Source organism: Myxocyprinus asiaticus, chromosome 39, assembly GCF_019703515.2.
Source record: "Myxocyprinus asiaticus isolate MX2 ecotype Aquarium Trade chromosome 39, UBuf_Myxa_2, whole genome shotgun sequence".
In the NCBI taxonomy this organism is placed as follows: domain Eukaryota; kingdom Metazoa; phylum Chordata; class Actinopteri; order Cypriniformes; family Catostomidae; genus Myxocyprinus; species Myxocyprinus asiaticus.
The window spans coordinates 41,654,359-41,680,403 of NC_059382.1; the positions used below are offsets into that span (position 1 = coordinate 41,654,359).

The 26,045-nt window shown below is 34.8% G+C and overlaps 1 protein-coding gene across 6 annotated transcripts in view; it reads left to right on the forward strand.

Moving 5' to 3' along the window:
* Positions 1 to 456: 456 nt before the first annotated feature.
* The window catches only part of LOC127430122 (bactericidal permeability-increasing protein-like), a 71,484-nt gene continuing 45,895 nt past the window's right edge, over positions 457 to 26,045 (forward strand). The window contains exons 1-3 of one of the 6 annotated variants that reach the window (XM_051679625.1): positions 457 to 526; positions 11,204 to 11,315; positions 11,463 to 11,591. In XM_051679625.1, the coding sequence (XP_051535585.1) occupies positions 11,215 to 11,315; positions 11,463 to 11,591 (230 nt within the window). In that variant the 5' untranslated portion in view covers positions 457 to 526; positions 11,204 to 11,214. Of the gene's footprint in view, positions 527 to 9,265; positions 11,316 to 11,462; positions 11,592 to 26,045 lie in introns of those variants that run through there. The other 5 variants (XM_051679627.1, XM_051679628.1, XM_051679629.1 and 2 more) reach the window with 5 other exon arrangements.

Consider the following 26,045-nt stretch of genomic DNA (forward strand, 5'->3'; position numbering starts at 1 on the left):
GTTGATTACAGTAGTAGACCTGTAAAAATACTGTAAGTGGCTGGCAACCCAGCTGCCAGTATTTTATTGTAAATTTACAGCGAAAAGATTTACAGCTCTTCAACTTAGACCATCGACTCATTAGAAGACCGTATGGATGTGTTAAATATATATTTCATGCATTTGATATGAATGACAATGAAAAAACCTAAGCTGCCCACAAACCTTTTTGGTTCCCTGTTGGCTGTAAACGTATACGTAAATGTTTAAATAAACATTACTTTTCATTGTTTTTAAAATGGTTTGAGGATGTTTGAGTCAGCCAATACAGTAACTTTGGTTCCTCTATGATAAGTTCTAGAGTTGTTCCTAATTTGTTACATGCTTTGGATAGAAGCATCTGCTAAATGATTAAATGTAAATATTCATGAACGTGCACACCCAAAGCAGGAACTGAATGGTGTTCATTCGAAAGTGATTTTAAGGAAACATTCATAAAGAAACTCCTTCCCTGACAGACACCTATAGCTGTGCTCAATGTTTTGAGGTATGCTCTATCAGTTTCATATTATTTATAACAGTGTATACATATATGTGTAAAATATGTCATTGAATAAAATGTACACATAGAATGCACTGTGAGCTGCTTTAGATAAAATGATTCTAACAAATTAATACATGTAAAAAAAATTACTTAATTACTATATTCATAGTGGCACATAAATAGTGCTACTCAAATGGCAGATAATCCTTGTTTAAAGTTGACATTGCCTATATCATTCTGGAGGATGAAGTGATTTTGAACTTTTTAAGCAAACCGTATAAGAAGCATTTGAGTGTCCAGGAAAAGAATGTATTTTGAGTGCACTGTAAGTTATTTTCCCTTACCCAAATCCTAAACCTAACCATTATTTTAATGGGAAAATAATTTTGTGTACTATGGAAGAAAAAAAAATATATCAGGGTTTGGAACAAAACTAGGGAAGCCTATATGATTGGTTAGTCTAAAAGTCAGATGAGCCAAGGTGTACGAGATCTTACAATTTTGCCATCTTGTACAAACTCTTAGTTTGTACATTAGTATAGTTGTCATGTGACTATGTTGCCAAAAATACCTTCATTCATAACACAATTACCTTACAAACACTAGATTATAGATCCATAGGAAGTATTTTTTATCGAGACAATTTGCTTTTATTAAAATCAGTGGAAGAAACTGGCACTCACAATATGGTGGATTTTGAAAAAAAAGTCCCGCCTACAGGTAAAAGAAACAATAATCTATTACAAACAGAGGTCGCCTGTCAGTTAACTCGAGAACGTGAATGAGCATTAGCTGAACCAGCCTGAAAAATAGCGTTTTTAGAATGATCTGAGCTGAAGAAGCACAAATTGATACTATTGTTGTATTGTTGTATAATATTTCAGATTTGAAATATGTTTTTTGGTTTTTTTTTATCGTAATCTTGACCAACCATTATTAAAATTTCGGCCTTTCCCCATTGGCGTGGATAGGAGCTGTACTTTCATGCCACTTGTATCCATAGAAAATAGCTGCATGGGAAAATGGTCGCAGAGTGGACTGACTTGCCTTGTAATGGACTTTGAAGTATTCTGGATTTTACAGAAACCGAATTCCTTTATAAAATATACTGTAAATGTGTTGTGTATATACTGCAGCACTTAACAGTACAAGTGTCCTTTTTATCTTTCAATATTCTTTACTTTTTCATGGGGTAAATTAAACATACAAAAAATTTAACTTCAGTAATTTGAATACTGTAAAATCAAAAACAAATAGTGTCTTCGCATATCCATACAACATACAGTATTTAATATAACATATACTACAAATATGTGGTCATTCAATGCATTTTGTGTCAAAGCAAAGACAAGATGTTCCACATTTTAGTCCACAATACTATGCACTATGACCACGCTACAACGTCTAATCCAAATTCTCACTGCACTAATTCTCAGTGCAATTTTCATGGATGGTATCTGTGGGTGTATGTGTTCAAACGGGTGTATTGTATGTTAATGAAGTGGCACAAAGCGCATTTTGCTATTTTCTTGAGAAATAAGTAATTAGACATGTCAAAAGCAGGTCTGTTTTCAGCGCAAAGTCTAAACTCAGTTCCTGGTTTGAAGTTTGGAGATTCCACCAGCAGGTGGTAACAAAGTCCATCTCCAAACTCTAAAAATAAAGTGGAATTTGGTATGATTTTTTTTTTTTTTACCACTTTGTTATTTTGATTATTTTTTTGTTTCATTTGAAGTGTATTATAATTTAGTCACATTTTTTCATGTTTCAATAAATTAATACAATTTTTCAAAATCAACTGGTAGAAGTGAAGTACGTGCAAAAATCCCTCGATCCCTCAGGAAGTGGTCTTAGAATGGATCGTTTGTGGGTTCTTTTGTGGTTCGATTGCTTTGTGCAAAGTGAAAAGGTACCAGTCCGCTTTGCATTTTATGAAATAAGTACCTCGTGGCTTGCCATACATAGCTGCATTACATACTTCATATTCCAGTCACAATTTACTGTCCACATATGAGAATTTTAAGCGAACACAAATATACCATGATTACCATGACGTGTTTTTGTGTCTCATATTCCGTTCTTGTATTATTTGAGCACCTAAAATTAACGGACCGGCCGCATTCAGAGCAGAGCAGCACGTGAAGATGAACCGCTTTAAAGTGCTCTGATGGGCGTACCGTCTACGGAAGTTCACGCCAAACTCCCACAAAAATACAGGCAAGGATTTTTATAGTTTCACTTACATTTTATTTGTGCAATGGCGAATGTTCTTGGCTCATACACACAATGTAAATGACACACAGGAGGAGACGCCTGCTTGCTCCATTACTCTCGAGATGATAGATAAAGAAACATATTTTCAAATCAATATAGAAATTCAAATATTTTCCTTCATGCGAAATAAGAGCTTGTAGGTTTTTTCAGACAGACTTAACATAATGTGAGAATAATTGTGCAATAATTTTTAATGAAAAATTAAATATTTCTTAAAGCCTTAAAAGTAATCTTATAACCCAGTTTTATTATATTATTTCAAGTTAAATATCAATAAATTACTACTTACTAGGCCTATCTGTCATAAGCATACGTGAACTTTAAGAAATATGACAATTTGTATGACAATTGCTTATAATAATCACAATTATTTATGAAAAAATATTGTCAGCCAAATTTCATAATTGGGACAGCCCTAGCTGCAGTGGGGTCTGAGTCCTTAAGGAGCTGTGGAGTGAACAACAAGGGGTCTGAGACCACATTAATGTGAAGAAGACCAAAAAAAGAAACTGGGTCCTCTTTTAAGTCCACTGTGAACACCAAAAGCACTGAGGTCATTTGCAGCTGGTTCCCTTTCTGGTTCACTTTAACCCAACTAGGTTTGGTTCACTTAAAGCGTACTATATGTGAAACCACCCATAAATTAGGGCCCAATAATTGCTAGAAAATGATAAAAAGGCTCCTTTTTATTAAATTTTATGTTTTAGACATTAACTGTTGGAATGCAGTACTGAAACCGCACTGTGGCCATAAACACATTGCTATATAAATATATAACTCCCTCTGGTCTCAAAATTAGATGAGCAAATATATCTTGGTCTTTCACTTCTGTAAAATGTAAGGAAGTGACTTTCCAGCAGTCAGAGGTGACAGAAGTGCTCTTATGTCAGCTAAACATAGACTTCAAGTTCAATACGTGTCTCAGTGGACATGAACAAAATGAAATCAAATATTTCAAAAATGAAGTATAAGTTACTGTATAGTCATGGGTTGATTTTCAGTGCACATCCAAACTGATACATGTACATTGAGTGCACTGTAATTCACTTTATAGCATCTCAATGAATAGAGCTGATGAAGTTGTAGTCCAATAACCCATGAGAGAATTCGCCATGGGTTCCATCTTGATTTTCCTATGGTTTTTATAATGCCAGTTTGGGATTTAGGAGTATAAATTTGTTCTGTAGTGCTTTTAATTTGACACAGTCGGTTTTGGGTTCTACACATCATCAAGGTCAAACATTTATTATTAGGCCTTCCTGTTTTTAATTTAGACATAGAAGATATGATTCTATCTGATCATAAGTTCATTATGTTTAAAACTGTCCTCTCTAATCCATTATTGAACTCCAGGCCTGTTGGTTGTCATGTTCGTTCTATTAATTCAGAAACAGCCAAGCATTTTGTTGATGCTTATGTTCCTTCTCCACATGCCTGTACTGTTGAGTTTCCCCCCCTCCCTGTTTTGGTTCCAATGAGCTGGTTTGCATGTTTAACTCAGTCTGTTCTGATATCCTGGACTCTATAGCTCCTTTTAAAATTAAGAAACCTAAAACTAGAGCACAACCCTGGCTTAATAATGACACTCGTGCGCCTAGACAGGAGTGGCGGAAGGCTGAGAGGAAATGGAAAAAAGATAAACTTCAAGTTCCTCCTTATCTTCTTTTGGAAGCTTTGGACACTATTGGCCCCAGCATTCTCTCTATAGTAAACAGTTGTCTAATTAATGGTACTTTCCCATCCAATTTTAAACATGCTGTGGTCAAGCCCTTGCTTAAAAAGGCAAACCTTGATCCTTATGTTTTAAATAATTATCGGCCCATCTCAAAACTTTCTTTTCTCTCCAAAGTTTTGGAGAAGGTTGTTCTCCATCAGCTTTCTTCATAATATTTGACAAATTATGGTTAGTTGGTTTTTGCAAAAAAAAAAAAAAAAAAACATTCATGTCTCCAATGTGAGACTTTTTAGGCCTCGGAGATCTTTTGGCATAATTTCATTGAGAATATCTGACAAATGATGTTTTGTAATAAAACTAATGCAACAGATGTTTAATGGGTATATTTTATGTTTGTGTGCAGGAACTGAAGGATGCATCTGATTCTTTTCTTCCTGTTGATGTTCAAACACACACTTGCAGAGTATCCTGCATTTAAAGTTGCTCTGTCAGAGAAGGGTCTGACAGATGATGAGATCTCCACATACACAAAACACCAGGGACACTGCATTCATCTGAAATAACATTTGAGTCTTTACTGTGGCATCTTGTAATGTCTGTTAAATTGCTTTTGTTCCTTAACTTTGAATTGACATGTTCATATGACTGTGTGTCGATTAATTAAGTGAATCGCATATCGATATTTACTGAGAAAGGCCCCCAAAAAAGATAATTTAGTGATAGTAATTAAAATATAAATTAAAATTATAAATATATAATAAATATTATAATTCAGATCATTCATATACAGTACATAAAATACATATAATAGACATGCATTCAGAAAATACAAAAAGTGGCATTAAAAGTCAACATTTTTGTTTTATTTCTATGAACATAAATGTCGATGCTACTGGCATAATGCCGTCTGCACCATTTTTAATTACTGATGTAGGCCTACTAATGTGTCAGACGGATGCTTTTATATGAAAAGAAAACAGTCTCAAAAACCTTCCACAAATGCACACACCAGATGCACACACACACTACATTTACAAATACACGCAACAGAACACACAAGTATTCTATTGTCTTTGCTCACAACACAATCCACAAATGCACAAATAAATGCCAAGCCTTTTTCTATTGCTGTTGTGCTTTGAGAATGTGAATGTGTGTCTATGAATGTACTTTTACATTTGAGGATCCTTTTGAGATTGTTGTTCTGTAGACTTGATTCACAAATAAGCAAGCCTGGAATCAACACTGAGCAAGCTGATTTTCAATATATAAGGATAATCCTCTACATTTATTTGATGTGATGATGTGTGATAAAGTTCAATCCACCATATTTAGCAAAAAGCGGACGTATTTCGCGGTTGCCTGAGAAAGGATAATGACATATAATAGTGATGTGGGGTTATTGTCTGTCACACAAGCACAGAATGTGCAGTCGAATGATATATTAATATCTAAATATGGGATGATTTTCTAACAACTGCCGCAGTGTGTTTAACCTTATATAAACTCTGTGGTCCATTGCTGGAGGGTGCAATTGGGTGACAGGTGAATCATCCTACTTATGCAGAATTCGAGCGCATCACTGTTATCACTCCCGGAGTGGAAAGTTTGTCGTTGTCCTTGTCGAAACTTGAGTTCATCCTTTTTTGTCATGCAAAAATTTTTTGACCGTAGTCGTGGGCATGGGCAGAGACTCTGAAACGACCTCCGTGGTCGTGTACATGGGATAAGACTTGGGAATGACCTCCGTGGTCATGGGCATGGGAGGAGACTCGGAAAATACCTCCGTGGTCGTGTACATGAGAAGAGTCTTGGGAACGGAAACTTTTCTTCTCTTCCTCCTCCTCTGGATGACCAAAGTTGGCAACGCTGGCTCTGGGACGGGCGAGGCTGGCAACGCTGGCTCTGGGACAGACGAGGCTGGCAACTCGTTGGCCGTGGCAGGCATGGACGTTGGCTCATTGACCTTTGCAGGCGTTGGCGCTGGCTCGTTGACCGTGGCAGGCTTTGGTGCAGACAATTATTGAGGTAGGGTATTCATGGTCCTACGCACTGACATCAGTGGCAGATCATGCAACTTGGAGACAGGGGCCGTGGAAGGCTTCAAGACAGGGGCCATGGACGCAGGTTTCCCAGGATTCCTGCCATAATCCACTGTATAAGGGGAACCGCTAAGTTCCAGAGCCTTCTCCACATAATCGCCGAGCGTCCAGTGAGGATCAGCCGGAGGCATGAGTTCCCTCAGTGCACTATTCAGACCGGCCCGGAAGAAAACCACCAGAGAGCGGTCTGGATAGTGCACTACATTTGCCAGCTCTAAAAACTCACGGGCGTGATCCTCAACTGGACGGTTCCCTTGCTGAAGGAGTAGAATCCTGACGGCCGCTAGATCCGTTTCTTAGTCAGTCTTTCTGTGACGAGACAGGAGAGGAATGAGGATCTAAATGCAGCCTTTTTTAATAAAACAAAAGTAAACCAGGTAACTCAGAACATAATGAAACAAAACACAGGGAACAAAGCACAGCATAACACAGATGAAGACTGACAAAGAAACCAGGGGAAAACAAGGGCTTAAATACACAAGGGAAAACAAAGATACGAGGAACACCTGGGGAAACAATCAGGCGAAAACCAATCATGAAAAGAAACTGCAAAGGACTACAAAACTAACAGGAAACAGGAACAGGGAACTAAACCAGAATTGCAACATAAAAATCAAGACAAAAAACAGGGAATATGTGACATTCTGCCGCGATCACAGCATGAATGTGTCATTAGCAGATCTTAACCGCTAAGGGACACTATAACCTTAGAATTTCAACAGGCCAGAGCTTAATGCCACAAAGCTCTTTCTCCCAATGTAACGAAAGTCAACCGCCATAAAAGAGAAGAAAAAGAGTAAGAAGAAGAAGAAGAACAACAACAAACGTAAAAACACCACAAAATTAATTTGCTGGCTAGACGCTGCAATTGAGATGCATGATAAAGACTTTCCTGCAGCATTCAGCGTTCATGAGGACGCACACAGATCGGAGAGGTTTTGTTTGCATTTATTCATTCACATTTCATTAGAGATAATTATCATTTGTAAGTATTTTTTATACATATGCACAGACGTTATGAGCGAGCATCACTAGACCTCATATTCAAACAATTGTAACTTCCAAAACGGTCAAGTCTCTAAACCTGTGCTTTCTTGTCTCTAAACCTGTGCTGATAGGCTCGCCCATATTTTCTGTTTTTAAAGAGGATTATCAAATGTGAATAAATCCATTCATATGTATACCATTGTGTCAAATTATGTGATATTCATCTGGCAATAAAAACTGAAGAAAAAGTGAACAGAATAAGTCTTTATGGGAGTATTATCATCAAATGAAATATTGTAAATATTTTTAATAAGAAATGCAATTTTCCATTTCATGAATTAGGCTGGAAGTATTGTGACCACCTTATTTGTATAATATTTGTCTCAAAACATGCATTTGAGTTTTACTCTACATGTAATAACATGATGCCAGGCAAGATCAAACATGATCCATTAGATTAGCAACATACATTGTAAAAATATATTTATAAAAAATAAATGTAACAAAACACACAATTTTATATAACTGAGTAAAAAAAAAAAAAAAAAAATACTGATAAACAGCTGCAATGACCAACACACTCTCACGGCGAAATCGTCAGGATTTTTCTAAATTTGGCTAATTCGTATGATATCATGCGACTGCACTATATTCCTATGAATTTTACTACAGCCAATGACGTCGCTGGACATTGCTTCCATCTAATACACAACAGTCACTTGCTTCTGTCACACATAACAGCTTCCTATCAGGTTTACACACTCTACTGATCGGTTAGGTTTAGATAAGGGGTTTGGGTAAGGGCATAATATCAATAAGTTTGTCCTTAACGCCTTGCACGCGGAACTCACGCTTATTTCCGCATTACACATCCGGGTGATCCTGGTGATCCGTGATGAAGTCGTACGAGTTTATGCAAACAACATCATGCGAGACTATACGAAATAGCCAACTCATAAATTATGTATGATTTTTCATGACCTAAATAATTGTATTAAAAAAAGTATGACAGCGCAGTTCACTTTAAAGGGCTAAAGAGAATCTATGTTTTTTTATTTAACTGTTTAATTTATATGAACTGTCCAAACGAATCACCAGAACACATCATTTTTTTAAAAATCGACTACTGTCCCGTGCAACCGCATTTGCGCGCAAGTACGCAGGGTTATCTCAGTCAATGGGCAGCAATAGGTTATTTTGGCTACTTGTTTTTCTGTTCTTATGATGTTGGCTTACATTAATGTCACTATTTAGACCTAAGCCTACTGAGCATGTCCACACTAATAACAAACAAACTCAGTAGGGCTTTATTAATTCTGGGAGTTTGTTGTTCATTCAATTGAACTGATGATTTTATAATGTCGCATAATATTTGGGAGCAGTTTTTCGGCAGAAAGAGACGTTCAGATTTTATACAATGTCATAATCTGGCAAGACCATCATATTGTGAACCTGAGGCACTGAAGTTAACATGGACATATTGATGGATAATGTGCATTGCATACCCAATTAAGAAACACTCGTAACTGTTATCATGGATCTGGCAGTATTTGTAGTTGATATGAGAGTCGAGCGCACAGCCCCTGAACTATCAGTCCACATGTGTTTTCAAAGAACTTGAGCTTTAAACTAATTCACACCAACCACTGTAACTTTAAAGGAATATAATTTAAAAACAACAAAATAAGCACACACACACACACACACACACACACACACACACACATACATACATACATATATATATATATATATATACACACACACACACCGATAAGCCACAACATTAAAACCACCTGCCTGATATTGTGTAGGTCCCTCTCGTGCCACCAAAACAGCACCAACCCGCATCTCAGAACAGCATTCAGAGATGATATTCTTCTCACCACAATTGTACAGAGCGGTTATCTGAGTTACCGTAGATTTTGTCAGTTCAAACCAGTCTGGTCATTCTCTGTTGACCTCTCTCATCAACAAGGCGTTTCCAACATGTTTTTAAAATTTTAATAGTAATTTGTCACGTTATTAATGTCCTGACTATACATTGTGATCAGTTGAATGCCATTTTGGTGAATAAAAGTACCAATTACTTTCCATAAGAGCAAAATCTGTACATTATGCCAAACTTTTGGCCGCCAGTATGTGTATGTGTGTATATATATATATATATATATATATATTGGGGTGTAACGGTACACAGAAGTCACGGTTCGGTATGTACCTCGGTTGTGGGGTCATGGTTCGATACGAGTTCGGTACAACAGGAAAAAGCAATAAATCCCAAATGCTAGGTTTCTTTTCATTTATTTTGAACAGACAGTAGTGCAAAATACAGTTTGTTCCACCTAGCGGCATTTAGTCCCCCCTGAGGTAGGTGGTACAGTACAGCCTCCTTTAGTGTATTAAGCACTAAGCAGTAAACAGAATGCACTCTTGCATAGGCCATATTTTTTTGTAGGGTTGATAAAAAACAAAAGGTATTTGGTCACAATCAGCTACAAAACTGAAAAGCATCTCTTGTGTTATAAAAGTACAAAATAAATAGAATAATGAAAAATAAAACTTGTGCATTAGGAGAAGCCATTCTTGTTTTGGGTTGGTGCATAGATGGTCTCTTCTTCCACTCTTTTTCCTGTTGTGGCGGTTAGCAAACAGTATGACATTATCACGCGCGCCCCCTTCTGGATTGGAGTGGATCGCCTGTGACTGACTCGGATGTGTTCTTCGTCTGACTGCATGCACCGAACCATGACATCAGTACCATGATGTTTTGGGATGAATACATGTACCGTTACACCCCTAATATATATATATATATATACATACACAAACACAGTTGTAGTATATGCTAACAATTAAAAGACAACTGTATACTGTGACTTAACAGTGAACAGGACCGGGAAATTACTGTGTAGTAGCAGTGCTGTAGATTCACAATTATAATTTTTTTTATTTGTTATTTTTATTTTTTTTATATACAATGCTTGTTAATTGTCACTGCTGTTGAGTTTTATATGCCGAGGTTAGATGTCTGTGCATGCCTAGTTTACAATTTACCGGTATACACAAATTTAATTAGAGATAAGAACCAATAACAACCAAAAAGACTAAGCATTGCAAACATCCCTCCCCAATTATTTATGTAAACATATATTATTCCTTTATTTTCATGTACAGAACTATACATTAATGATCCAACTTTAGAGTTAATCGCTAAAATTTCTCCATGTAACACAGTGCGACAAATTGTGTTCTATAACACAACTGTACCAGCTGGGGGAATATCATTGTAAATATGTAAAAGTTCCCACTATTATCATAATGCAGTGCGATATTGTTATTATTATTAATATTTTACAGCAATTTGTGGCATTTTGATTTTACAATAAAATTCTGAATATTCAGTATTCAATATTTAATTACAAGAAAGTACTGTTAAATGCATTATCAGCAACAAATACAGTGTTTCAATATTCTGCAAACTTAAGAGTGTGCTTCGTTGGATGTGTGAATTGTTTTGAAAGAACTGACAATAGTTTGGAGGAATTGGAAAAACTGTATCTGAGTTAAGGTTTTGCTGTCTTGCATATGTTTACACGTGATGTTAAACATGCTGCTGTATGTGTGTTTTTTTTCTTCTAGTGTCTCAGCTGATGTCAGTCTGGATTGTAAACACACTGAAGACTACTGAACTCCCAGAGTTTCGTGGTGAGCTGGACATCGGGATCGGCACTATAGATTTTGCCCTTTCAAAGTCAGTACATAAGAAATCAAACCAAATGAATGAATGAAAACACTTGCAGAAGTGTCAAAGTGTTAGATATGCAACACTCAACACAAATGCACTAACAGCACCACACTATGAGGATTTGTTCCATAAATGTGTTTTTGGTGTGTACAGCATGTGGATTGTGCAGTGCAGCATGTCAGAGCCATTGCTGGTGTTTGTCAAGGGAACAGGTGTATCTGTGACAGTCACTCAACTCTTACTGGCTGTCACAGGCAGCTGGGCGACACACTTTGGTATCATGTAAGTGCACCAGTATATCAGGAAATGAAGATTCAAATCATTTCACCTCAAATATAATGCCACAGACAACACACTCTAGAACCCTCCAAAAACAACTGCACACCAATCATCTTAGCAAGGTTGGGCAAAAATTCTGAATTTCACAATTGGCTCTCTTTCAACTTGAGTTGGAATTTTAATTGAATTTTTTGACAAATAATTACATTATTTATTTATTATCTTTTTAATAATTATGCCTTTATACTAATTCATAAAATTACCCTGGTTGGTAGAATATTTTTTTACTGATTAGACATATTTCTCTAAACTTAAAGTAATATTAACAGTCAAAACAGATTTACATTTTGCAATATTGCACAAAAATAATCCACCACATTGTTTTCAGATAAGTTCATAAAAATAAAAAGATAAAAAATGGAATTGTGTGTATTATATGACATACTGTGTAAATTAGCACACCATTGTCCATAAAATGAAAATATAAATATATTAATAAAATATTAAATATAGTGAAATGAATTCAATGCAGATTTTTGTTGGTGGCATTTCAAACATTATTTATTACATTTATTATCTATTGGGTTGGGTTGTCGCTGTCCTTTTCTGCATATCGCGGCACTGTTTTGCAGCCCTCTACAGGCACTTGCGGCCTGTTCAGCATAACGCAGCACCCCTTTTAGCTTATCACCGCCCGTTCGGCCCCATTTGGCCCCGTTTTGCGGCTGGCCCACTGGGAAAAGTCTTATGGACAGTGGGACTAAAAGCTGCCCCTGGACTTTCTGGTCCAGTTGCCGGCCCATCACACCCGGCCCACGAGGACACTATACTGTAAAAAGGCACCGTCCTTCGGATGAGACACTAAACTGAGGTCCTGACTCTCTGTGGTCATTAAAAAATACATTTTTAAACTTCTCGTAAAGAATAGGGGTGTGACCCCGGTGTCCTGTCCGAATTCCCCCCACTGGCCCTTCTCAATCATGGCCTCCTAATAATCCCCATCCACTAATTGGCTCTATAACTCTACTCTCTCCTCTCCACCAATAGCTGGTGTGTGGTGAGTGTACTGGTGCACTATGGCTGTGTCACATCATCCAGGTGGATGCTGCACACTGGTGGTGGTTGAGGAGAGTCTTCTGTTTACTGTGTAAAGTGCTTTTGAGAGTAGTGTCAGAAAAGTGCTGTATGAATGTAAAGTTCATTCATTCATAGGTAAAATCATGGGTGGTACAGGGGCATAGGGCGGCAACTTTCACGATTACACGATACAGTTTATGATTGAACTTAATTACATTATACAGTACAATAGCGTGAGTGTAGTTCACAAAAGTGTGAAACATTATTGCTATTTGTCACATTGTATTGTGATGATGCTGCTGAGTGAACCAAAACAACGAGCTCCGTGACGTATAAATAATGAACATGAATTTGCTTGAACAGCAGAATGATGCAAGACAAAAAATAAATAAAATTAGCGAGGCAGGAGATTCGATCTTGTTCATCTACGATATGATCAGCGCAAATTAACAAAGCATTATCAGTTTGAGCTTGAAATCTGAATGTCTTTTTTTCACTGAAACACTGCGCCCAAATATTATGCGACAATATAAAGTCAGTGTAAATGATCAACAAACTGCCAGAATTCACTGAGTAGCACTGTCGCCTCATAGCAAGTAGGTCCCAGGTTCAAGTCCTGGCTCAACTGGTCCTTTCTGAGTGGAGTTGCATGTTCTCCCCGTGTTCGCATAGGTTTCCTCTAGGTGCTCCAATTTCCCCTACAAGTCCAAAAACATGCAGGTTCAGTTAATTGGAAACCCTAAATTGCCCGTAGGTGTGAGTTAGAGTGTGAATTTGTATGTGTATGTCTGTGTGTTTTGCCCTGTGATGGTCTGGCCACCTGTCCAGGGTGTGTCCCTGCCCTCGGCTAGAGACAGCTGGGATAGTCTCCAGCACTACCCGCCACCCTGCATAGGACAGGCAGCTATTGAAATGAATAGACAGAATGCCAGAATTAATTAATATATTAAAAATAAAGCCCTACTGAGTTTGTTTGTTATTAGTGTGGACATGCTCAGTAGGCTTAGGTCTAAATAGTGACATTAATGTAAGCCAACATCATAAGAACAGAAAAACAAGTAGCCAAAATGACCTATTGTTGCCCATTGACTGAGATAACCCTGCGTACTTGCGCGCAAATGCGGTTGCACGGGACAGTAGTCGATTTTTTTAAAAATGATGTGTCCTGGTGATTCGTTTGGTCAGTTCATATGAATTAAGCAGTTAAATAAATAAATAAATAAATAAATTATTTTAAATAAATTATTTAGGTAATTGCAGCTGTTTATCAGTATGCTTTCGACTCAGCTCTATAAAATTGTTTGTTTTTGTTACATTTATTTTTTATAAATATAGTTTTTCAATGTATGTTGCTAATCTAATGGATCATGTTTGATGTTGCCTGGCAACATGTGAGTCCCCACTGCACCTTTTTCAGCTCAAACTAAAGATTTAAACACCTCGCTGATGCTCTGGATGTTAAAACTTATGTCTGTTAAAAAAAAGTTTCTAGAAAAATGTCTTGATGTGCTTAAAAAGTGTTAAAAGATTTCAATAAAGTCCTAAATAATACACTAAACTGATTGGAAAACTGATCTGTTCTGAACTCCCCTAGAGATAAAATAATCATAGTATCACCATGGTATTTTGTAGTAAAATAATTATAACAAAAAAATTAAACATGGTTACTTTATTTACACCATATTACTGTAGTAACACCATTGTTAAATCTATATTTTCCACCAAAAAACATGGTTACTACTAAATTACTAAAGTAAAACTATCTTTATATAAATTTTGTATGTATTATAAGTAGTATTAAAAAAAATATTAAGAGTGGTGACAAGAAACAGAAGGGGAAAAATAAAGTGCCAAGTGCGGAACCAAACCTTGGTCGTACAGACACAGGCAAAGGCACCCCACGACACTCAACGCAATTTGTTGTATATTTCTATATTGCCAATAGACTATTGGGGTTACATCTGTGTGTAAATAGTCACTCTGAAAAATAATCAGTGTTATCGAGCTTTAGGGCAACATCGGTTAATAGCAAATATGAACTAAAACTCGGTTGATAATGCAAGTGAACCGTAATACTACAATAGTATATCTACGCAATACACACAATAACATAGTAAACTAAAAAGATAAAACGAGGATTCAATAATGATGGGAATACAATATACTTTATTAAACATGAATATAAGAAGCTTAAATATGCAATATAACAATTACAAGAAGTAAATTTCAGAAGTCATACATTTTAGTAAACATGTCACCTTGACTTCCCCCGACAACGTAGATACGTTGTGATTGGTTAACACACAAGTAATGTTCGATTCATACAAGCATGACAAGCAATATCAGCTTCAACAACACTACCAGACAACATATTCGAGCATTATAGCAGATAAACAACTTCACCTGCACCAAACGGATAACAGATTAACATCCATGCAGACTGCAGTGATGCTGTCCTGAATGGCATTAGTGTGACTGACTGAACTGAACAGTGTAGCTTCCCCAGCTGGAAAATGTGACAGCCGGTACTTCTTTCCTGTGTTTACGGACATGACGTAATGACATAAGGATGAATGACATAAGCCAGCGATTTTGCGGCAAATCCGACCCGACAGCTCAAAATTTAATTTTTATAGGTACACCACAGTGAGTTGGAATATGGACATTGTTTTGAACACTGATTGTTTATGTACTCAATTAATAATGGCAGTTTGTTCATTTTTAACCAAAAAACTTACATAGTGCAGCTTAAATTCAATTCTGCATGGTGCACAACCCTGCACCTTAGTACAGAGGATCAAATGCTTATTTTGCAATAAGGATTGACTGTTCATTATCTCGCTTAATAATAATATTACTAATAAATAAATTGATTTGAGTGTAAATTATTTTATTATGTGAGAAGAGCAGAGCAGACATGAAATGAACAGCTATGTAGGAAAACACTTGCCTGAAACAATAGTCAGTTAGTGATGATTATACAAAAATGCTGCCTTCAACAATCACAATCTAGTATTCCTGTGCACATTTCTCCAAAAGTAAGATCTTTGTCCCCATGTGCACTTGCAAACTGTAGTCTGTGTTTTTTATGGTGGTTTTGGAGCATCGACTTCTTCCTTGCTGAGCAGCCTTTCAGGTTATGTCGATATAGGACTCGTTTTACTGTGGATATAGATACTTGTCTACCTGTTTCCTCCAGCTTCTCACAAGGTCCTTTGCTGTTGTTCTGGGATTGATTTGCACATTTCGCACTAAACTACGTTCATCTCTATGTGTCTCCTTCCTGTGTGGTATGATGTAGGGCTGAAATGATTAGTCAGCGTTATCAACAACGTTGACAGTAAAAAATTGTCAACAAAAATTTTCGTTGTCGAATAGTCGTTTGATCTCATTTAACGTAACATGAGATCACATTAAACTCTAATGATTGTAGGGCCTTGGCCCACTTAAAATGGCAGCAGAGACCACATGGCCCTTTGTTCTATGATCAAAAGGAGAGACATTAAACTCAGTTTCCCAGGATCCTTCACAAATTCACAACTGGATGTGAAGTCCCGCCCATGGACCCAGTCTCAAACGCCATTGGTCGAGCGGCCTACGACCGATGACGTCATCTCGTCAACAAAACCCGCGGACAGATGAAGTTCGGCCTCTCTGTGCTAAGCTTTGCCTGGCTGTTAAGGGACATCTGTACTGTGCACGTACTGAAGGAGTTTTCCCTCCGTTTGGACTGAGAACAAAGAGACCACGTTTTTCTAACCTCACCATTTGGCCACGGTAGAGTAAGATTAACTTAGCTTTGTTCAAGTCTTATAGTATACTTATATCAACCGGTTCAGTTTCACTGTAAAGCAACAGTGAATTTATTTTGAAAAACGGAAAGGCGACCAGTTTCCCTTCTCCCTCTTTTTCATTCAACGTTGACTATTTTCTGCTTTCTTCTCCATCGCTGGATCCGAAGAATAAAGCAGAGACGTGTCTTTCCGCTGACGAGCGTAAGACAAGGAACCATCCAGACCATTTCTCCTGACCGCTCAATGCAACAGGAATTCAACGGACAAACCTACTGAAATCACACAGGATTTCCCAAGTAAGGCTTGATATCTGGGCAGATTTAGTTTAGAAACTGTGATTTGTCTTGTGAATCTAAATCGTATTTTTGATTCTAAATGCTGATGTTTTGAATATATATATATTTGTATGTTAAACTCTGCTCGCTGTTTCAAGTGGGGACATTTGTTTTAGTTTCTTTTGGGGTTACGTTTGTTTTGTTGAGTGATTTGAACTAGTAATTCAGTCCCGCGGTTACCCTTAACTAAACTGCATGCATTTTTCCTCTCTCTCTCGCTCTCATTCTCTCTCTCTCACTGATATTCATTGAGTGAGCGGCGCCTCGGTTTGTGTTCGACTCAGGCTGGTGAACCAAATTCTCCCGCCTGTTTCGTCAGTTCCTTTGTGTGTCCGCTCATTTCCACCCGCACGTGGTATCAGCTCCATTTTGGATTTAACCCTCCATTTTGAACCTGATCCTCCATTTTGATTCCTTTGTTACCACACCTGGACACACACACACACACACACACACACACACACACTAGCATATAGCTCCACTGTTAGTTTAGGATATCCTTGATTTTATTTTTGGATTATATTCGGATAGTATTGGCTGTGTTCACTACTGCTTGATTATAATAAATCTTGAAATATTATAATAAGTACTCCTGTTTGTTTTTTTGTTTGAATATTGTGTTGAAGCCAACCTTTGCCACGTGAAGAACTCCCAAGTTACCTCAGAGTACTATTATTTTATTGGTGTTAGAAACTAACTGTAACTAGATTACAATTAGATTTATATACCAATAATTTAACTAGTTTTTCCCCTTTTTGATTATTTTGATTAACAATTAAGATACTCAACCTACAGGGTAGATTTTGTTTAATGAGACTCAATCAGTAACTTGCTATCATTTTTCTCTTTTCAAAGAGTGGTGCCCCAAGAATAGAGTTTAATGAATTAAATTCTATTTAATTAGTATTTAGTTATTTAATTGTTATTTGATTATTCCATAATTAATAACAATTAATTATTGATTATTTCTGATAGTAAAACTGATTTAAACAACCAGTAGCACCTACATGATGATGCGTGAGAGCAGCACTGCAGCTCGCGTCTGACTGAGGAGAGGAAGAATTAAGCAGCTTACAGTCCAGATGCACTCTAAACTTTCCAAACAGCTTCAGGTGATTTAGATCGCAAAGTATGAGGGAATTATAAGGCAAAAATACAAAATAAGTAAATACGGAAGCACTCTCATTGTGGAATAAGGGGAGCTGGAGCAAAACTTGTGCGTCGAGTGTCTTTAAAGGAAACACCTCGGCGTTACATTTTAAATGCAGTTATATTTAATGAACTATAGCTTTATTAAAGTTCAAATAATATGAAAGCAGATCATGTAAATAACTACAAACTCCCTACTGGTATTTCTCTGTGCGGCCAACGCCTCTTCTATGAGTTGTGTGAATGTCCCGATCTAAGGGGGAGAGATTGAAACTGCACCGGCTGATGCACACTCTGTAACCGGACGCTCATCCCTCATGCGCGCTTGCTGCAGCTAGATTATAACGTGATGGCTCGCAAGTTATTGAATCATAATATATGTGTCACTGTGTTTATTATCGTGAAGAAAATTGTCAATAAGCAGCTTTATTAATAAGAGAGAGTTAGAGATGGATTGAAGTGAACAGAAAGGTGAGAAAGGTTAGTCTTCACCCCATTATACACCGCAACAAAATATGTTTTTGATTTGTTTTTGTTTTGGCTTGTTTTCCAATATAAATATCTAAAACTCCTTTAAAACAATGTACATTTACTTTAGCAGATATACTGCAGAAAAAATATTATCTGAGAATGTTGAATATAATATTAAAATATATTCTAAAAATCCTTTAAAAAAAAGATGCATTCACCTGAGAAGCAGCATATAAGATATTTAGATTTGCTTTTAGAGAATAGATCTTGAATACAAGTATATTTTGTCTTTACTGCTGTTGGGCCTCATGTATTCAGATAGAAGACAAAGGCAGGCCTAACACAGTCGTAAAAACCTAACTCAAGCCCCCACCTTCCAAGTCGTAAATCTTACTGATACAAATCGTGCCAAAATCAAACAAAGGGAGTCCAAAACAGACAACAAATCCATGAAGCCTTGCTCACTAAAGGATCAAACTCTCAACTCCTATTGGATGAGGCACACAACAGAACGTCACCTCAAACATGACATCATCAGGAGTTGAAATACCTCTGAAATGCTTTCGTGAGTTGCTTCCAGCAACTTTGTTTGCAGCGTGTGGACGCAGCTCTTCGCTGCTCTCCGGTGCAACCTCGTGGCACAAGGAAGTAACGTCCGACTTGAAACTGTAGCCATACAATCTCCATCTCGCTGGATGAGTTGAGATTACTCTGTGTTCAACCGAACACTCTAACGGATCCAAAGGAGACCGCCGAGCAATCCACATCTTCAACCGTTTGCCTACAGAAGTGAAGAGATTAAAGATTTCTCTTCCATCTTCAATCAAGTCGACATTTCTGATTTCTCCAGCCCGCCGAGAATCAACAGCCGTACCGCCCGCCGACAGAGCGAGGAAACGGCCTCCCGTCATCACCCGAGCCTCAAGGAACCGGGTCAAAGTTAAAGGACGGATGAACACACATTCTACGTCCTCATGCGATTCAAGTAAGAGATTTACGCCTGGGCAGAGATAGAATATTATAGTGTGTTATTCTTGTGTTTCAAGGTTTTTGCTTGTACAGTTTACGGACCGCCATGTCCACTCATTATTAATACTCAGGGTATTAATTATCACAAATTTGTTTTGCTGTATTGTGGTCCAACCAAATTGGATTGTTGTGCAATTTCGCCATCGCGGGTGAGACAGGTAAACTGAGTTTATCCATTAAAGAGTCAAATAACGCAGGACTTTTGCGAGCCGTCCACCGCGTCTCTGAGTGATAAACTGACAGTTGTTTTCTCTCCCACTATCGCGAAATCAGCTTTAGGGCTGTCAATTAATTAATTCTCTATCTCTCTCGTACTAACCACACACACACACACACACACACACACACACACACCTTATGTGTTATAGAATTATTTTTATTTCCATATCTAATCATATCACTGTTTAGTTTGTAGTTGTAAGTCAGAAGTTTATTGACTGCATTGTATTAATTATTAATTGATATTACTGCATAAATAAACTTTGTTTATATTACAAAGAGAAGTGTTTTGGTTTGTTTTGCATACGCCTTTGTCATGCTGACGGGATGTCAGTGCTCGGATTCAAGCCTTCATTCATTGTTTTTTTTCCCCGAAAATCGATATTCTTCGGATGTCGATTTTCCTAAGAAAACAATGTAATATTGAGACTGTTTTACTATTTGGTTATTAGTCCCTGATTCCAGGGTGGTGCCCCATCAATGTTAATCCTTATTAATATTCTATTGATTTTTGATAATTATCTTTGATGATTGTTGAATTTGAATGATCAATAAGCTAGTGTTAATTTTAATTGTTTCATCGATGTTAACAATTAACGATTATCTTTGATAATTGTTGATTTAAAGGATTTAAAAAAGCTAACATTGATTCTCATCAATGTTCTATTGATTTTAATAATTAATAATTGTCTTTGATAATTATTAATTATTGCTAATAACCAAACCCGCTCCTAAACGTAGCACACTACATTTACTGGAGCCCCATATGAGGTTTTAATGAGTTAGATTCAATTGATTAATCTAAATATTAATTAATAACTACAGAAATAATTATTAATTATTTCTGATAGTAACACTGATCTAAACAACCAGTAAAGCCCTACACTGCACTCGCAGAAGTATAACCAAATGAAAAAATACACATATATAAAATACACTTATATTTAAGATATATTCTCTTAAAGCAAGTCTAAATATCTTATATGTTGCTTCTCAAGTAAATATATCTTGTTTTAAGGATTTTAAATTTTAAATGGAAAACAAGACAAAAACACTTGATAATAATAGGATTTTTTTGAAGTGAATTTTTTTTTTTTTTTTACTGAATTAAACTTAATAAAAAGTATTTTTTTCCCTTTAATTCAGTGAATGTCATTTAGAGGTATTTTTAAAAGATGATTGTGTCCTCTTTATTGTTAGCAAGCATGTTTAATACAACGTTTTAAGTCGGGGCACAAGCTGAATAATCGGTTAAGAGCTAATGATTAATTGTTGCAATAATCGCCGAAGAGTCAAATAATCTTTCTAATAATCGTAAGATTAGTCTATTATCAAAATAGTCATTAGTTGCAGCCCAATTATCAACTTATCGTATGAAATATGGACATGACCTCGATCATTTTTGCTGACCTCGATATTGCCCATTGTGTTTACATGCGTGTTTGTTTACATAAAAATGAATATCACCAACATTTTAGCCAGTCGCGCTGCTTCTGTCCTCTCATCGGAGGTGGGGCTTAGGCAGCTCCTCCACACACACAGAGTGGACAGCAACAGCTGAAGATTACATGTTACTCGAGGCTATTATGTGTTTTAATAGGTGTTTTCCCCAAAGACTGCATAATTCCAGCCAGAAAGTTTGGAAGATAAAATGGACTTGGTTTCAAAGCCGCATTCCACAGCTCCGGTGTGGGAACATTTTGGCTGAATGAGAGAGGAGAGCCCATTAACGTGAACGAGCCGGTATGTCGAACTTGTTTAAAAACAGTGGTAACGAAACGTGGCAATACAACTAACCTAAAAGCTCATTGAAAACAACCATCACATCCAGTTTTCAGAGCTGGGAACAAAAACCGCAGATACAATGTCTGAATATTCTTAAGAATTAAAAGTTAATTGCTCTTTGAAAGGGTGTACTTGCATTATTATGCTATTACATTATCATTATATCAGTGGCATAAAATTGTCTTAAAATGAGAATAATATCATTTATCGGAATTATTTCTGGGACAATATATCGTCCAAAAAAAGTAGTTATTGTGACAGGCCTACTTGCCAAAACTATAGTTTGCTAAAATGAAATCTGTGGAGTGGTTAAAAAATGAGTTTTAATGACTTCAACCTAAGTGTATGTAAACTTCTGACTTCAACTGTAAATCAGAATATACTTGTAAATCTGAATATATAGTTGTAATTCAGAATATATACTAGTAATTCTGAATATATAGTTGTCATTCTGAATATATTGTTATAATTCCGAATATATAGTTGTAAATCCGAATACATAGTTGTAAATCTGAATATATAATATAAATCCGAATATATAGTTGTAAATCCAGAATATATTGTTGTAAATCTGAATATATAAAAACAAATCCAAATATATAGTTGTAAATCCAGAATATATAGTTGTAAGTCTGAATGTATAAATATAAATCCAAATATATAGTTGTAAATCCTGAATATATAGTTGCAAGTCTGAATGTATAAATATAAATCTGAATATATAGTTGTAAATCCTGAATATGTAAATATAAATCCAAATATATAGCTGTAAATCAGAATATATAGTTGCAAGTCTGAATGTACAAATATAAATATGAATATATAGTTGTAAATCCTGAATATGTAAATATAAATCCTGAATATGTAAATATTAATCCAAATATATAGTTGTAAATCCTGAATATATAGTTGCAAGTCTGTATGTATAAATATAAATCTGAATATATAGTTGTAAATCCTTAATATATTGTTGCAAGTCTGAATGTATAAATATAAATATGAATATATAGTTGTAAATCTGAATATTTAAATATAAATCCAAATATATAGTTGTAAATCCTGAATATATAGTTGCAAGTCTAAATGTATAAATATAAATATGAATATATAGTTGCAAATCCTGAATATGTAAATATAAATCCTGAATATGTAAATATAAATCCAAATATATAGTTGTAAATCCTGAATATATAGTTGCAAGTCTGAATGAATAAATATAAATCTGAATATATAGTTGTAAATCTGAATATATAAATATAAATCTGAATATATAGTTGTAAATCTGAATATATAAATATAAATCTGAATATATAGTTGTAAATCTGAATATATAATATAAATCCGAATATATAGTTGTAAGTCTGAATGTATAAATATAAATCTGAATATAAAGTTGTAAATCCTGAATATGTAAATATAAATCCAAATATATAGTTGTAAATCCAGAATATATAGTTGTAAATCAGAATATATAGTTGTAAATCCTGAATATATAGTTGCAAGTCTGAATGTATAAATATAAATATGAATATATAGTTGCAAATCTGAATATATAAATATAAATCCAAATATATAGCTGTAAATCCAGAATATATAGTTGTAAATCAGAATATATAGTTATAAATCTGAATATATAATATAAATCCTAATATATAGTTGTGAGTCTGAATGTATAAATATAAATCTGAATATATAGTTGTAAATCCAGAATATATAGTTGTAAATCAGAATATATAGTTGTAAATCCTGAATATATAGTTGTAAGTCTGAATGTATAAATATAAATCTGAATATAAAGTTGTAAATCCTGAATATGTAAATATAAATCCAAATATATAGTTGTAAATCCAGAATATATAGTTGTAAATCAGAATATATAGTTGTAAATCCTGAATATATAGTTGCAAGTCTGAATGTATAAATATAAATATGAATATATAGTTGCAAATCTGAATATATAAATATAAATCCAAATATATAGCTGTAAATCCAGAATATATAGTTGTAAATCTGAATATATAGTTGTAAATCCAAATGTTTAGTTGCAAGTCTGAATGTATAAAAATAAATCCGAATATAAAGTTTTAAACCATGAATATGTAAATATTAATCCAAATATATAGTTGTAAATCCTGTATATATAGTTGCAAGTCTGTATGTATAAATATAAATCTGAATATATAGTTGTGAATCTGAATATATAAATATAAATCCAAATATATAGTTGCAAGTCTGAATATATAAATATAAATCTGAATATATAGTTGTGAATCTGAATATATAAATATAATCCAAATATATAGTTGCAAGTCTGAATGTATAAATATAAATATGAATATATAGTTGTAAATCCTGATTATGTAAATATAAATACAAATATATAGTTGTAAATCTGAATATATAATATAAATCCGAATATATAGTTGTAAATCCAGAATATATAATATAAATCTGAATATATAGTTGTGAGTCTGAATGTATAAATATAAATCTGAATATAAAGTTGTAAATCCTGAATATGTAAATATTAATCCAAATATATAGTTGTAAATCCAGAATATATAGTTATAAATCTGAATATATAATATAAATCCGAATATATAGTTGTAAGTCTGAATGTATAAATATAAATCTGAATATAAAGTTGTAAATCCTGAATATGTAAATATTAATCCAAATATATAGTTGTAAATCCAGAATATATAGTTGTAAATCTGAATATATAATATAAATACGAATATATAGTTGTAAATCCAGAATATATAGTTGTAAATCTGAATATATAAATATAAATCCGAATATATAGTTGTAAATCCTGAATATATAGTTGCAAGTCTGAATGTATAAATATAAATCTGAATATACAGTTTAAATCTGAATATATAAATATAAATCCAAATATATAGTTGTAAATCCAAATATATAGATGTAAATCCGAATATATAGTTGTAAATTCTGAATATATAGTTGCAAGTCTGAATGTATAAATATAAATATGAATATATAGTTGCAAATCTGAATATATAAATATAAATCCAAATATATAGTTGTAAATCCTGAATATATAGTTGTAAATCTGAATATATAATATAAATCCGAATATATAGTTGTAAGTCTGAATGTATAAATATAAATCTGAATATAAAGTTGTAAATCCTGAATATGTAAATATTAATCCAAATATATAGTTGTAAATCCAGAATATATAGTTGTAAATCTGAATGTATAAATATAAATCTGAATATATAGTTGTAAATCTGAATATATAAATATAAATCCAAATATATAGTTGTAAATCTGAATATATAAATATAAATCCAAATATATAGTTGTAAATCCTGAATATATAGTTGCAAGTCTGAATGTATAAATATAAATCTGAATATATAGTTTAAATCTGAATATATATATATATAAATCCAAATATATAGTTGTAAATCCAAATATATAGTTGTAAATTCTGAATATATAAATATAAATCTGAATATATAGTTGTAAATCCTTAATATATAGTTGCAAGTCTGAATGTATAAATATAAATCCGAATATATAGTTGTAAATCCAGAATATTGCTTCCTAATTCGGTGGGGGGCAGTGTTTGTAAGTCCAACGGGTCCTTCGTCACAGTCAGTTCAAAATGCCAGACTTCTGTATTTGTTTTGTAGAATTACAAAATTTCCTTTATCGCTTTTCACAAGGACAAATTAATATGTGCATATCAGAAAGACCCTCAAGACACATTGAAGACCATATCAATATCATTATGGCATTCATGAGAACTCTTAATGGATTGCTAGCTGGAAATGGAAATGTGCTAGATCTCTTAAAGGGGTCATGAAATGCTCTTTTTTAAAATATAGTTTTATTTTTATTTAGTAATATATGATCATTTTCCACCCTGTTTCTGGTCCTCTGTCTAAATGCTCTGTTTTGGCCTCAGCTCCTCTTTTAAACACCAACGTAAACACCCACTGTTCTGATTGGCTAACATCGTGCAGCCCATCAAATACAGAAATATTTGAAATTCAATCGGAAAAGAATGAACAACCCCACAATATTATAAAACTACTTTTCAGGGTTCACACATAATGCACATCCAACACATTGCATCCGAATATATTAAACTGTTCATTTCAAGCACAACTGGATGCGAGAGGCGTGTCGCGTCAAAAGCAATAGAACCCATTATAATCAATGATGCTGTCTTCCATAGAAGCATCCGTTGCAGTAAACAGTAAACAGATCTCCCGTTGTATTTTGCGCTGTATGCACTGGCTACTACTGCCAACAACAACACAAATAAACGGTTTAGAAAGTTTGTGTTGATGCGCACGGTGTAGACAGCTTCAAGCCATCACATCAATGGATGCGCTCGGTGTAGACAAGGTTTCAGTACCATAAACATTTGAAATATTCATGAATGACACTATTTACTTAGGTTTTTGATCGGGTCCAACAGTGTGTTTAACTGCCCCATCCTTCAATGACAATTCCATGGCAAAACCTGAATCATTTTATGACTGGTTCACAAGCAATCCACACTGAAATGTGCTGAAGACACATCCACATGACACACATTCATAGTCCAAAGCACAATG